Below are 13789 nucleotides of genomic sequence, written 5' to 3'. Positions count from 1 at the left end.
TCCCTTCTTTGGGAGCGTAGGATCTTAACCGCTGGATCACCAGGGAAGCACTCCCCCCATGTCCCTCTTTATAAGCCATGTTTATTGCCCAGCATAGTTGCTTGTGTGTGTGTGTTTCTCACATAAGACTCTTAATTCCCTGAACAAAGGAGATATTTCTTATTCATCCTTCTGCACACAGTAGGTGCTCAATAAAACACGTTTCAGAGGAACAGGGGCGGTTTTTATTGAGCGCCGACTGCGGACTCCGCACCCTTGATGCCCACGTGTATCCACAAGGCGACAATACTGAAAAGCTGACAGGAGCGTTGAGTTTTACAAGCTGGCAGAGATGCCAGCGGGATGCGATTGGAGCTCGAAAGCTTTCGCGCTGTCTGTGCCCATATTTTTGCCAGAACCCCAGAACTGAGCCTGTCGCCCTGTGTCTCCCCAGAACTGCCTGCAACTCAGCCTGCTGGGACCAGCCTACCCCTGTTGCCCCCCGCCCCCCCCACCCCACCCCTTGCCGGCTGCTGCCAGGGGGGTGTGCAGACAGCCTCGTTCATCCGCGATGAGACACGATACTGCTCGCTTTCTCCGGCAGTCACACGTCTGCAGCCAGGACCTTCCAGCTCGGGTAAGTGGGGCTCCTGTGGGTTCTGCCAGGGAATCTTCTCTCTGTCCCCTGAATATCCTGTTCTTGTCCCGTGTCTCACATCTGTGTCCCGGAGGTCACGGGAGCTGGCTCTAATGATGAGCAGTCCCGGTTTGGGGCAGGACTCTGCATGCCTGGGCACTCCACCCCAGGTCACTGCCGACGGATTCCCCCCAAGTCTCTCTCGATTTTCTGGTTTTCTGTTTCCATCCCTCTCTTCTGCCTCTGACCCCGTCTAGACGGTGTTCTCAGCATTGGGAAGAAGGAATCAGTTTAGCACCATCGAGAGCGTGTAGGGAAAAGAAAAGATAAAAATCTGTCCGCCTTTCTTTCCTGCAGGCTGCTGTGTGAGTCAGAGCCGGGGGCAGCAGTGTGGGGCCCCCAGAAGGGAAGCGGGAGGCTTGCGTGGAGCTAAAACACCTTCTGCTTTTAGCCCATCTAGACGAGGGGGCGGGCTGGGGGCAGTTTTGTAGGGAAACAGCGCTGGCATGAAGGTGGGGTTTTTAGGGTAGGGGACGCATCAAGAACAGCAAATCGTCTGGGATTTTTTACAACCAGAAAGGAATAGGACGTTACTGTTAAAAGGAGAGAGTTGAACGGATCCAGGACTTGAGATCTAGTTTCAGCGGTGTTGATGGTTGGCAAGTCAGACCACCTCTCTGGGCCCCATCCTTACAAAGGGAGATAAGGACAAGCCCTGCCTCTCAGGGTCGTTGGAGGATGGACGAGAGAGGTCTCCTGTCCTGAGAGAGCAGAGCTCATGGCTGGAGGAGCAAGGGGCTTGTGCCTGAGCCGTTGCAAAACAGGGGCCGATGATCACATGCCCGTCTTGTAGGGTTGTAGGGAGGAGGATGTGATTCGTGAGACAGAGGGAGCCCTTGGCTTCCCTGAGGCCCGACTTGTGGTAACTCTCATCTTTAGCTGATGATACTCTTCTTACTGAGACTCTGAAGGCAGTCACCTTAAAATAGGTGTTCAGCTGAAAAGAACCCAAAGGCAAAAATAATAATAATAATGATGACAGCAGGTGGAGTGGAAAATGAGGATGACTTTTTTCTTTTTTTTTTAAGGCTTCTGGAAAGACTGGGAAGGGGAGAGACAAGGGACGGTCTGGGAAGCTGGAGTTCTGAGGCCACTTGCCAACTCTGTGACCTTGGGAACATCGGCTTTGGGTGTCTGTGTGAGCTGGCGCTGGTCACCTGCCCTCTCTGTGCTTGGTCCTGAAGAGCGTGAGGATCAGCCTGATGTAGGCAGGCTCTGAAATGGGAAAATACTGCAGAGGCAGGGACAGGAGTCTCACAAGGGCTTACCCTGGGAGCCTGCGGTGTGTGTCTGGAGTCAGACCCAGGTTCGAATCCCAACTTTGCCTCTTTTGTTCTCTGAGTGACTTCAGGTCAGTTACTCTCTCCGCTGGTTTCCATATCTGTACAGCCGAGAGCATCGTTTGTTACCCTGAAAGCTGGCCTTGAGGTCAAGCGAGTTGGGAGAGTCCAAGTGAACGTTGGCACCGTTTGGGCACCCTTTGAGCTGGAACGAACTTCAGAGTTAGGACTTTTAGTCCGCTGCCCTTGCCCAGAGCTGAGGGGTGGAAGCCACTGGCCCAGGCTTGCCTGGTGGTCAGTGGAGAGCTCTAGTCCAGACCTGGGGCTCCAGTCTCTTGATCCTCATCCATCTCCATCTCGCCCTCAAATCTCTCTGTTTCAACCCAGACACTGACTGAATCTTAAATTTACTTTATAAATTTTTTTTTAGTGGTTGCCTCTCTGTTTCTGACGCGCTTCTTCCCCATGGATCCACAACCGTAACCATGGCAACGCGGGTGGAGGTCGGCTCCATAAGTTCCCTGACGGGGGTGCCGGGCCTAGGCGAGCTCTCCAAGGAGGAGGCCCTGACGAGGACCTACTTCCGCCAAGCTGGCGATGCCCCCGGGCCCCCCTCGGCGCTGCTCTTGGAAGGAAAAAGCCCCCTCAGGAGCCCGGTCCGCCTGCTTCCTCTGCCAAGACTCGCCCCCAAACCCTTCTCCAAGGAGAAGGCTGCCGCTGCGGACGTGACACCCTTGTGGCCCAGCCCGGCCAGGCCATCTCCCGCCGGGGGGCCCTCCCAGGACGTGGCCTCAGGGCATCTGAACGAGAAGATGCCCAGCCTGGCAGGGCAGGAGGTGGGGAGCAGGGACCACCCGAGAAGCGCGTCTCTGTACCCCAAGGCCGCCTTCCCGCGGCCCACGCCAAACCCCGTGATCTTCTTCGAAAGCACCAAAGCCAACCCCGCTTTGGGGAAGGGGGCTCGCGAGGCCAACGCAGGCGTGTCTCAGGGCCCTGCTTCCGCCCCCCGGCCTGAGGTGGCCGCCAAGCCTGCCCCGCCAGCCCGAAAGCCCGTGGGGAGCCTCCCGCGGCCAGCCTCCCTGCCTCAGGACTCCAGGCCGGTGGCCACCCCAGAGGAGACCGGCCTGAAGGAGCCTCTGTCAAAGGCCAGCAGCGTGGAGGATGCAGGAGGCACCGCCCCGGAGCCACCTAGGCCTCGCCCGAAGAGAAGGCCCGTGTCGGCCATCTTCACCGAGTCCATTCAGATTCCGAAGCCAGGCCCCGACGGGGTGGCCGGAGCAGGGAAGCTGCCCCCAACCCCTCCCGAGAAGACGTGGGTGAGGAGGCCCAGGCCTCTGTCCGTGGACCTCACGGCCCGGTTCGAGAGCAGAGAGGCCTTGGCGAGGAAGGCGGCGGAGGAGGCCACGGCAGGGCCTGCCGCCCAGCAGCGGGGACCCGAGAGGCCAGACCCAGAACCCAGGGTGGACAGGGAGTGTCTGGTCAAAGCAGAAGCACCTCCACAAGACCCGGATTCCAATTTCCTGCAGGTGGCCCAGAAGATCCAGGAACGGAAGGAGAGGCTGCTGTGCCAGCAGGGGGGGATGGGCAGCCTCAGAACCGAGGGGGGCCCAGCCAGGGTCACCCTCATCGGTGCCCAGGGTCTCGGGGAGGAGAAAGCCACGCTGGATGGGGAGCCAGAGACAGCAGCCAAGGAACCCCAGTCCGCTCTGCCCAGGCCTGGAAAAGGCCAAGACATGGCTGAGGTCAGGAGCAGAGGGGCTGAGGGAGAGACCCGGGTCTGGGGAGAGCAGGCCCCCAGGGGTGGTATGAAGAATCGCATTGGCCTGTTTGGGGAGGAGGGCGCCTCGGCCTTGGCAGCGGGGTCTGAGTCCCCACCAGCCACCCCCGAGTCCCCAGCCGTCCCGCTGGAGCCAGAGAAAGCGGGCGTGAGCGTCCAGGAGCGGATCAAAGGCTGGGCCACTGAGAGCTCAGAAGCAAAGCCGGAGCTCAGGAGGAGGGCGGTCCAGACACGGCCACTGTCAGCAGACTTGACCAAACTGTAAGTGGGAACACCCCACGGGTTTCCTCCAGGCTCCACGAGCCCCAGCCCCTCACCACAGACCACCCCCCATGAGGTGGAAGGAGACTGCAGGGCACCAGGCTCTGTTCTGGGCACTTTTGGTACCCCAGCCCTGAGAGGAAGTGGCGTTAGCCCCCATTTCTCAGATCAGGAGGCTGAGGTGTGGAGGAGAGCACTGCTTCACTATGCATGCCAGCGGCAGGGCCAGTGACTTGAGTGGGTCGCTTTCCCCACCTTGAGCCTCGGTTTCTTCATCTCGTAAAGGGAAATGATGGTAAGGCCTGCATTAAAGGATTAAGGCCAAGACTCAGATACTACTGGAGATCGCTCAGCCCAAGGGAGCCCTCGACACATTGTATTTATTAATAGTCTCAAATGATATGATGAATCCTGTTGGTTAATGATAATTTTCTAAGCAAGGCCTGGCCCCTGACATCTCTTCCTCCTTTGTTTTTCCGCAAGTGGCTTTTCAGCTAAGATAGGGAGATGCCACTGGGGTGTGTCGCCAGCTCATTAATGGCACGCACGCCACCGACATAGTTTGTCAGCAGTTGAGCTTCCTGGGAGCGGGAGCTCTGGGCAGACTGCCCTCCTGGCCCTGGGAACCAGGGCGACCAGCTCGGCCAGAGCTGAGACCACTGGCTGTCAGCATTTAGAATGACCTGGAAAAAAAAATTATCGATGCCTGACCCCCACCCCTGGAGACGCTGATTCAGCAGATCTGGGGAGGGCTTCTCATCTTGGTTTTTCAAAATCTCCAAAGTAATTTTCATGTGTAGCCAGGCTTGAGAACCCCTGAATTCAGGAAACAGAGAAAGAGGGGAGCTCCCTGGCCATTCAGTGGTTAGGACTCAGTGCTTTTGCCAGGTTCAGTCCCTAGTCAGGGAGCTAAAATCACGCAAGCTACATGGTGTGGCCAAATAATAAAACCAGGGAACAGAGGAAGGGGCACCCATGTCAGGACCTCATGCACCTCCCCTCCCTGAGTCCCCCACCCCTCAGTCCCTCAGGTTATTCCCATCTGACAGGTAGGGAAACCGAGGCTCTGGGTTTAGAAACAACTGCACAGCCTCATGCGTCCCCAGAGCCAGCCCTTGGACTGCTGCCCATGGGTCAAGTTCAAGATGTTTGATTTGTCTCACCTCCCTCTTCTCTGCAGGCCCCCAACCCTGAACTAATCTTTTAGCCTCCGCTCCAGAGAACTCGGCAGAGATGGGGAAAAGTCTAGCTCCAACTCCCCTTTCTCTCATTTCCCCTTTACAGCTGGGAAACAGGCCCAGAGAGTGATCAAGACTGGGCCAAGGTCACCCAGAGAGGCAGAGGCAAGCCTGTTCCCCGACGCATTCCCTGACCGCCCACTGCCCCCGAGTCCTGTGGTCGGTCTGCAGTGGGGCTGCTGGCTGTTGTGGGGTTGCAGCCATTAATTATCGCTCCTGGGGCATCTTCGCTCCTCTCTCTACACCCTCATGTAGCTATTAGGGCCTTGGGTAGCCTCTTATCTGACCTACAAAAGACGATAGGGAGGCGTTAATTATCCCCGTTTCATAGATGAGGAGACAGAGGCTCAGGTGAGGTCACGAGCCTGAGCCAAGCTCCCTCAGTGGGGAGGCAGGAAGGAGAGCTGGCAGGAACACCCGGGCCCCTTCCCCCGAGCCTGGGGCTGCCGCCGCCCCAGCGATGCTGTGCTTACGGTAGGCTCTCTCCCTCCCGGCCCGAGAGGTTTGGCGACTGGAAAGGACACGTCCCATCTTGGAGGAAATGGGGCAGGGTTGCTCTGATGATCTCAGTGCTCGTTCACCCTTGGGTTCCTGAACTAGTTACGGGGTGTGGGCTGGAGGGAGTCCCAGCTTCTGGCCGCACACACGTAACTTGGGTCTCTTGTGCCAGGTTTTCTAGTGCAGCTTCAAGCAACGACGTCAGATATGAAAAGTGTTTGGAGCTGAGCGGTGAGCTCCCCAGAGAACCAAGAGAAAAGGTAAGAAGCCGCTTGGCACGTCCTTTTTTTCCCCCAGTGGGTAGTGATACTTACTGGAAAAAGGGCTTTTACAATCTTGAAGATCCAGGGAAGACTCAGAAACCTCTCATGGACTATAAGACATTTTTTTTTTCCTTTCACGTTGGGACTTTTAAAGTCCCTTCTGGTATGATAGACTGTGATACTCTGCTGTGTGTGTGTGTGTGTGTGTGTGTGTGTGTGTGTGTGTGTGTTAGTCACTCAGTCGTGTCCAACTCTTCGTGACCCCATGGACTGCAGCCTCACCAGGTTTCTCTGCCCATGGGATTCTCCAGGCAAGAATACTGGAGTGGGTTGCCATTTCCTTCTCCAGGGGATCTTCTTAACCCAGGGATCGAACTTGAGTGCTGCATTGAAGGCAGGTTCTTTACCATCTGAGCCATGAGGAATGCCCCATGATTCGCTGTTCCTTGCTGTTGAATACTGTTTGCAAATATAATCGTCAGGCATTAATTTTTGTTTGTGCAGACAAGAGGAGGATATGGCTTTTCCTGTGTAAGAATGTCTGCTTTTTTGAGAAATTAATGAACATTTTGAAATGTTGGGACTTCCCTGGTGGTCCAGTGGCTAAGACTCCCAGCTTCCAATGCAGAGGGCCCAAGTTTGATCCCTGGTCAGGGAACTAGATCCCACATGCTGCAACTAAGACCTGGTGCAGCCAAATGAAAATTTTTAAAATGCTAATAGAGGGTTTCACTGGTGGCTCAGTGGTAAAGAATCTGCCTGCCAATGCAGGAGACACAGATTCGATCCGTGATCCGGGGAAATCCGACATGCCTTGGAGCAACTAAGACCATGCACGGCGAGTATTGAGTCTGTGCTCTAAAGCTCATCCTCCGAGACAAGAGAAGCCACCCCCGTGAGAAGCCCGTGCACCACAGAGAGCAGCCCCTGCTCGCCGAAACTAGAGAAAAGCCTGCATAGCAATGAAGACCCAGCACAGCCAAAAATAAATAAATAAAAATCAGAAACGTCAATAGAAACCCCCTCAACTCCCCCCCGTTATGCCCCCAGCTCCTTTCCTTACCCCCTCATTTGTCAGCTAGGAGAAGGAGAAAAAAATCACCAGCAATCGCTTAGAAAGTATTTTCGGTTAGTCTGTTTAATTTTTAAAAAAAAAAGCTCATAAAATAACTGCTGGGTATCATGGATGTGTGATTGATGCTTTCTGAAATTTCGAGTTTTTCTTTTATTTATTTACTTATTTTAATTGGAGGATAATTGCTTTACAAGGTTGTGTTGGTTTCTGCCATCCATCAGTATGAATCAGCCTTAAGTATATCCACATGTCCCCTCCCTCTTGACCCTCCCTCCCTCCCCGTCCTGCCCCTCTAGGTTGTCACAGAGCCCTGTTTTTTTTTTTTTTTTTTTTTCAGAGCCCTGTTTTGAGCTCAGTTTTTTCTTGAACAGCTTTATTGAGGTATAACAGACATAGAGTGAACTGGACGTATTTAAAGCGTAAGAGCAGGTGAACTCTGATTCTGTGTACATCTGTCAAACCATAAAGACAGATGACATTTCCAGCGCCTGCAAGTTTCTTCTTTGTAATTCCCCCCACCGAACCCCCTCTTCCCCCAAAGCAACTACCGATCTGCTTTCAGTCACTACAGATTCACTTGCATTTTCTAGATTTTTATATAAATGGAACCAATGCTCTTTTTTCTTTTTGGTCAGATTGATTGATCTCTCTTCTCCGCTGCTTATCTACATGCATATATGTATATACATGCACACACCCCTACAGTTTTTTTAAATGGTATCATAGTTCCTCCATCTGCTTTTCTTCCATCAACACAACAGCGCTTTAAGTGTCCTTCGATCTTAGGACATTGGGAACCACCCCCTCTCTGTGGGTCCAAGTGCCTGTGTGGTAGTCAGCTGTTTGCATATATCAAAATTTATTTAGCCCTTCAGATGGGCATCTAGGCTCTTCTGTTTCACTGACAGTTCTGTATGACCTTTGCTGTTCAGGTGGGCTTGTGCACATGGGCAAAGCAGGGCTTCTGGGAGGAAACTGGCCAGATGAAAGGAAATGAGTGTCTTAAAGTCACAGCAGACGCACTGAATGGCTCAAGAGCCCATGTGTCCGCTCGCCAGCAGGGGCGAGAGTGCCTGTTTTTGCTCACTGGCTGTGTTCAGTCTGTAAGACTGGATGGTTTCTCACTGCTGTGATTTTAAAAGCGGCCATTTCAGTCACCTCACCTCTTCCTTTCCATTTCAAATCCTTTGACCTTTATTGGATTGTTTTGGTACTTTCCTGGCAGTCCAACAGGCAAGACTTCACCTTCCAGTATAGGGGATGCTGGTTTGATCCCTGGCTGGGGGGCCTAAGATCCCATACTCCAAATAACCTAAACCATAAAACAGAGGCAGCATAGTAACAAATAAAGACTTAAGTAACAATAAAGACTTAAAAAATGGTCCACATTAAAAAAAAAAACTTTATTGAATTTGTTATAATGTTGTAGCAAACCTTTACAAATAAACATCAAAAAATTTTTTTTCAATCTTTAAAATTAAATAAATTAGATTGTTTCTTTTTTGTTGTTTTCCCAGCCAAAGGACAGGCATGGTGTGGAGGGAACATCTGTCACAAGAAGTCCCTGGAAGTCTGGTCCGCCCCGGGAGAAACCCAGACAGACAGAGCGGAAAGACAGTTCTGACCGCGTCCCCGGTGGCGCTCGGGGTGAAAGCGCGGTGGGGGCCCGGAGCCCTTCCGAAGGCACCCCGGATGATGAGGGAAGCTTCCAGACCGTATGGGCCACGGTGTTCGAGAATCATGTGGAGAAGCACACCGTGGCCGCCCCCTCGGGACGCAGTCCCTGGGCCGCCACCCCCAGGGACCTGGCCGACATCTCGGAGCCCCAATCCGGGCTCCTTGGACCCAGAAGCTCTTGCCCGCAAACCACAGCCCTGAAGCGAGAGTGGCTGGAAGATCCTGACCTGGAGCGAGGCGGAGGGACCGCCTTCTCCAGCTGCGAGCCCAGACAGCATCGCCCGTCCTCCCTGCTGGGAAGGCACCCTGGGGGCGAAAAGGGCAGCCATCACCCCTTCCTCAAGCTCCTGGAGAGCGCCCCCGCGCCCGAGAGGGTTGAGCCCAGGTACGACGTCGTGCACGCCTTCGGGGAGCGCGCGCACAGCGAGGCCGTCCCCACGGCGCCCGAGGAGAAGGCCCTGACGCTCCGCAGCGGCCGCTCTCGGCCCCCGCCGTCCCAGGAGGTCACCCATGCCCTGACTCCTGCCGACCCCAAGTGCAGGCCGGAGGGCCAGGTGGGGTCTGTCCAAAGGGCCAGTTTGATCTGGGAAGCCCGAGGGACCCGTGACGTCAGCGGGCCAAAGCCCGAGTTCCACCGAGAGCCTAAGGACACGCATGGAGGCAGCTGCCCGTCACCCAGATGGACAGGCGGGGTGGCCGTGAGCTGGCACAAAGCCGGCGTGGGGCTCAGCGAAGGGAGAGCCTCAGAGCCTCGCCCCGAGGCCACCTCCTCGAGGACTACCCTGGAGGCCCAGCAGCCGGGGACCGAAGGGGCCGGAATCCAGCCAGGGGAGAGGGCTCTGCCCCGGGCGGCGCCCCCAGAGCCTCTTCCCAGGGCCAAGGATGAAGCCGATGACTCTCGAGTGCAGCCTCAGGCGGACGTGCCGGGGCAGACGGTGCCCCTGGCCATGGCTGGCAGCCAAGAGCCCGAAGCCAGGAGGCGGAGGGCGAGCCCTGGCGACCAGAGGCTGGACAGATGGAGGCGGCGGACCCTGCCCCATGACGTGAAGTTCGATGAGTTCAGCTTTCTGCCCCCAGAGCATTCGTCCAGGGCGGAGCCGAGGGCGGACCACCTGAGCCCCACGGGTCCGGGTGCCTTAGGAAAGCCCCAGGTACTCCCGGGTCGGGAGGGGACCCGGCAGGGGAGCCCAGATACGTCACTGGACCGGGTTCTTCCCGCAGCAAAGCAGGGGTCGCCTGTGGAACCCAAGGCGACTTTTTTTGCTGTGACCTATCAGATCCCTGACACTCAGAAAGCCAAGAGCGTGGTTAGGCCGGGGCCTGAAAACTGGACAGAACCTTCTAGAAAAGCAGCCCCTCCCCTATCCCCTCTTTTTTACACCCCTACCTCGGTTTCTCTGAACCGTGTAGAGCTGCTGGAGACCGTGAGCGGTAGAAACCGGGCCCCGGGCAGAGAACGCGAGCACGCAAGCTTTCCAAAGCCGACAGAGCATCCGGCGTCTCTCGGGGACAGGATTCTGGGTTCCCCGGGTGAGAGGATCTCCGACGCCGATGCCGTGTGGGTCCGTCGGGGCCCGGAAGGCGGCGGTGGTTTTCAGAACGGCTGGAGGGACAGCGGGAACAAGACGCCCCCTGGCGGCGCTCCCCAAACACCCCCGGCTTTCAGAAGTCCCCCGAAAGCCAGCGAGCTCCTGGTCCGAAGGAAGATGGAAGCGGTCAGTGAGACGTTCCCAGGTAAAGCCAAGGCGGGCTACAGGTCCAGCGTCCTCGATATCGATGCACTGATGGCGGAGTATCAGAGGCCGCCGGCCGGAAGCCCGCGGGAGGCTCAGGAGTGGATGGCGGGTCCGCCCGCAGAGCTCAGGGGCTTGGACCCCGAGAGGCCTGGGCTGCAGGGTGAGGCGGATCAGAGACGGAGGAGCCTAAAGGAGCGCCCCGAAGCCGAGGCTCCCCAGAGACAGGCCAGTTTTGCCGAAACCAACCCTGGTTCCACTCCTGGCTCCAGCAAGTACCTGGCAGAGACGCCGGGGGCAGCCACGCACAAGGTCAGCTCTCCCCTCTGGGGCCCGCCCCACTCGGCTCCTCCTGAAAAGAATCCAGGGGCCTCTTTGGGTCCTGCCACTGGCCCCCGGAAGAAAGGCCCGGGGATCCCTGAGGATGAGAAGAAGACCTTTGTTAGTAAACATCACAGCGCGAAGTGCCAGCATCCCCCGGCCGAGTCAAAGCCCGCCACTGCCTGGGCGGATCCAGGCGCCGGGGCTAGCATGCAGCCCAGGTCGTCCCCCGCCGACCAGAGGAAAGGAACCCCGAGGAAACCCCAGGGGAGGGGCGAGGAGAGCGGTGTGGCCCCGTGGGCTGACCACCTGCGCGACTTGGGAAGGTCACCGCTGGATGTCAAGAGGACCTATTCGGAGAAAGGCCCGCCTCTCAAAATCCGAGAGGGCCTATCCATCATGCAGGAAGCCAGAGAGAGGAGGCAGGAGCAGCCCAAAGGAAGGCCCAGTCTCCCCAGGGAGAGTGCGGAGGCTAGAGACACCAAGGCGGGGCTCTGTCGGCAGGAGTCGGGGAATCGAGACAGTCAAAAGGTGAGTACAAAGGCTATTGCAGTTTTCTCAAACGCGGGTGAAACATGCAGGCCAGAGGCCTCAAACTCGGGACCTGCGTGGGCCTGGTGGGCCTGGGGATGAGTGGAGTCAGGCGGGGCGTGAGGCGCTAAGGAGTGGTAGGGCTTGTGGCAAATGGAGCACTCAAGCCGTCTCTGAAGGGGGCAAACTTTGCACAGTCCCAGCTGGTTCTCAACAAGCGGGGAGAGGGGTCCTGAGATGGCAGATCTGATTTACCAAGAGAATTTGAAAGATCCACATTTTGGCCAGTAGTCTCCTCCCCCATCATGAAATGGGGAAAACGTATTAAAAAAAAGAAATGCTGTTTTGTTCAAACAAAACTTGTCTGCCAGCTCTGTGCACAGCCCGTGGGCTTATCAGTTTGAAATCCCTGGCCTAGAATGATGACACTAGGTATCCTTTATTGAGCGCCTGCTGTTTTCCAGTATGCTGCACCAGGTCCATCATGGTATCCCCAGACTCCAGTACCACACCTGACGTTTCGTGATCATTCACGGAGTTGTTGAGTGAATGATCTTACGTGAGACAATCCACGGAAGAGGGATTGTCGTAGGTTGGGTTTCTCCAGAAGCAGCCGCCTGCGGGATGTTTCAGGAGGTGATCCCAGAGGAACTGGGCCGGGGGACGGTCGGGGGGGCGAGAAGTGAGGCAGGGAAGGGAAGGCAGGTGATAAAGCTGTGGGCACCTGAGGCTCGTTCTTGCTGGAGACCTGTGGGGACCGCACAGGTCGCCTCTGAGCGATCCTGTCTGGGGGTCAGGGGACCTGGGGCATTTGGTTCTTCATTTCCCTCTGTCCTCGCCTGAGGCTGCTTCTGGGGCTGTTAACATTCAGATTCCTGGTGCCATGCCCAGTGGTGGAGAGGAAAATCCACACGTGACATTGGCACGTATTTGATTGTCTGGCAAAGTGTCGGGCAGGGCGCCCATAGCATCTGCTGCAGGTGCGATCATCTTGTTCAGAAGAGGAAAAACAAACACAGGCTCAGAGGGGTTCAGTAATTTATCCCAGGTCACACAGCACCAGAGCAGCACAGCTGGTGTTTGCAGCCAGGTCTGACCTGATACCTGAGCCCTTGGGGTCACGGAGGTGAGGAAGAAATCTGAGGCATGGAGTCTGCCCTCGGGAAGCTTTCGATCTCTGTGCAGAGGTCGGACAGACATGGGAGGTGAGAGCATCCTTGGTAGGAGCACAGTGTGGGCAAAGGTCCAAAGGTGAGAAAAAAAACAGTCTGCTCTGCGGCCAGTGTGGAAACTGACATAGGGCCCCTCCAGGTCACCCCCCCCATTCCAACCTAGAAGAGGGAGGTTGTGGAAATTAAGTGATAGGAGAATTCACCTGAGGTTCGGAGTGGCTTTGGTCCCACGCCTCTTCCAGGGACCACATCCGGGCTTGTGTGGGGATCTCTGCTCTGCCACTTACGGGCTCTGCTGTGTACAGAGCAGGCGCTGGCCTCCCGCAGCCTCAGTTTCCCCCTCTGGAGTTAGGGGTCAACGGGGACTCCTTTCTCGCGGCACCACAGCTAGGTGGGGAGGAGATAAAGCACCCAGCTTGGGCCGGCGGGCCATGGGCCCCGCAGATGCACTGAGGGTTTCACCTCCCCCCCCTCCAGGCTGTTGGGGGAGCCTGCAAAAGGGAAGAGGCCGTGGAAACGCGACACTTCATCCGTGTGCCAGCCTCGGCTCAGGGGCCTCGCGGAGGGGCCCCCAGCCCAGCCTTGGACGCCCGCCCGGGGTGCTGGGGCCCCAGGAGCGCTTGTTGTCAGGGGATCCGTTTTCTCACCACGGGGACTGGGAAGCCTTGGAGTGGCTCCCCGTTTCTCTTCTCTCTTGCCCGAGGATCTTGGGTTCTTGACATTTAAAACATAAATAAGGGCAATACCAAAGGGCAAAATGTTGGCTGTTGAAGATTCAAACCCAGGTGGCTCAGTGGTAGAGAATCCGCCTGCAATGCAGGGGGCCCTTGGAGGAGGAAATGTCAACCTACTCCCGTGTTCTTGCCTGGGAAATTCCATAGACGGGCAGAGAGGAGCCTGGCGGACTACAGCCCCTGGGTTCGCAAAGAGTCGGACACCACAGCATACACAAGCACACCAGCGTATAATGTGTGTAAAAGCGTGTCCCCCTCGAACCCCCTTTCCTTTCCCGCTCCCCCAGATGCAGACACAGTTAGGGTTCTTGATCTCCTCGGAGACTTTCCGCCGCTCCAGAGTGGCTTATAAATCAATATTATGTATTGATTTTGTAATTGTATTTTTCTTTTTGCAAGGATAGTGAATGCTTGGGCAAGATTTTAAACGTCATGGAAACATAAGGTTTGGGATGGAAAGCTCCCCCAAATGAGTTTGGTGCTCTGGGACCCACCCCTCCAGCCCTGTTGGTGGTTCCCAGCCGTTTGGACAGCTTGGCTCGCAGGGCATGTT

General features: G+C 56.2%; 1 protein-coding gene across 1 annotated transcript in view; it reads left to right on the top strand.

Moving 5' to 3' along the window:
* The window catches only part of KIAA1671 (KIAA1671 ortholog), a 133376-nt gene continuing 120072 nt past the window's right edge, over positions 486-13789 (top strand). The window contains exons 1-4 of the mRNA XM_018061072.1: positions 486-616; positions 2387-3994; positions 5903-5990; positions 8586-11330. Of these exons, the coding sequence (XP_017916561.1) occupies positions 2442-3994; positions 5903-5990; positions 8586-11330 (4386 nt within the window). The 5' untranslated portion in view covers positions 486-616; positions 2387-2441. The remainder of the gene's footprint in view (positions 617-2386; positions 3995-5902; positions 5991-8585; positions 11331-13789) is intronic.

This window comes from Capra hircus, chromosome 17 (assembly GCF_001704415.2).
Source record: "Capra hircus breed San Clemente chromosome 17, ASM170441v1, whole genome shotgun sequence".
Classification (NCBI taxonomy): Eukaryota; Metazoa; Chordata; class Mammalia; order Artiodactyla; family Bovidae; genus Capra; species Capra hircus.
The sequence above is the reverse complement of the archived record's forward strand: the minus strand, read 5'-3'. Positions and strand labels throughout refer to the sequence as shown.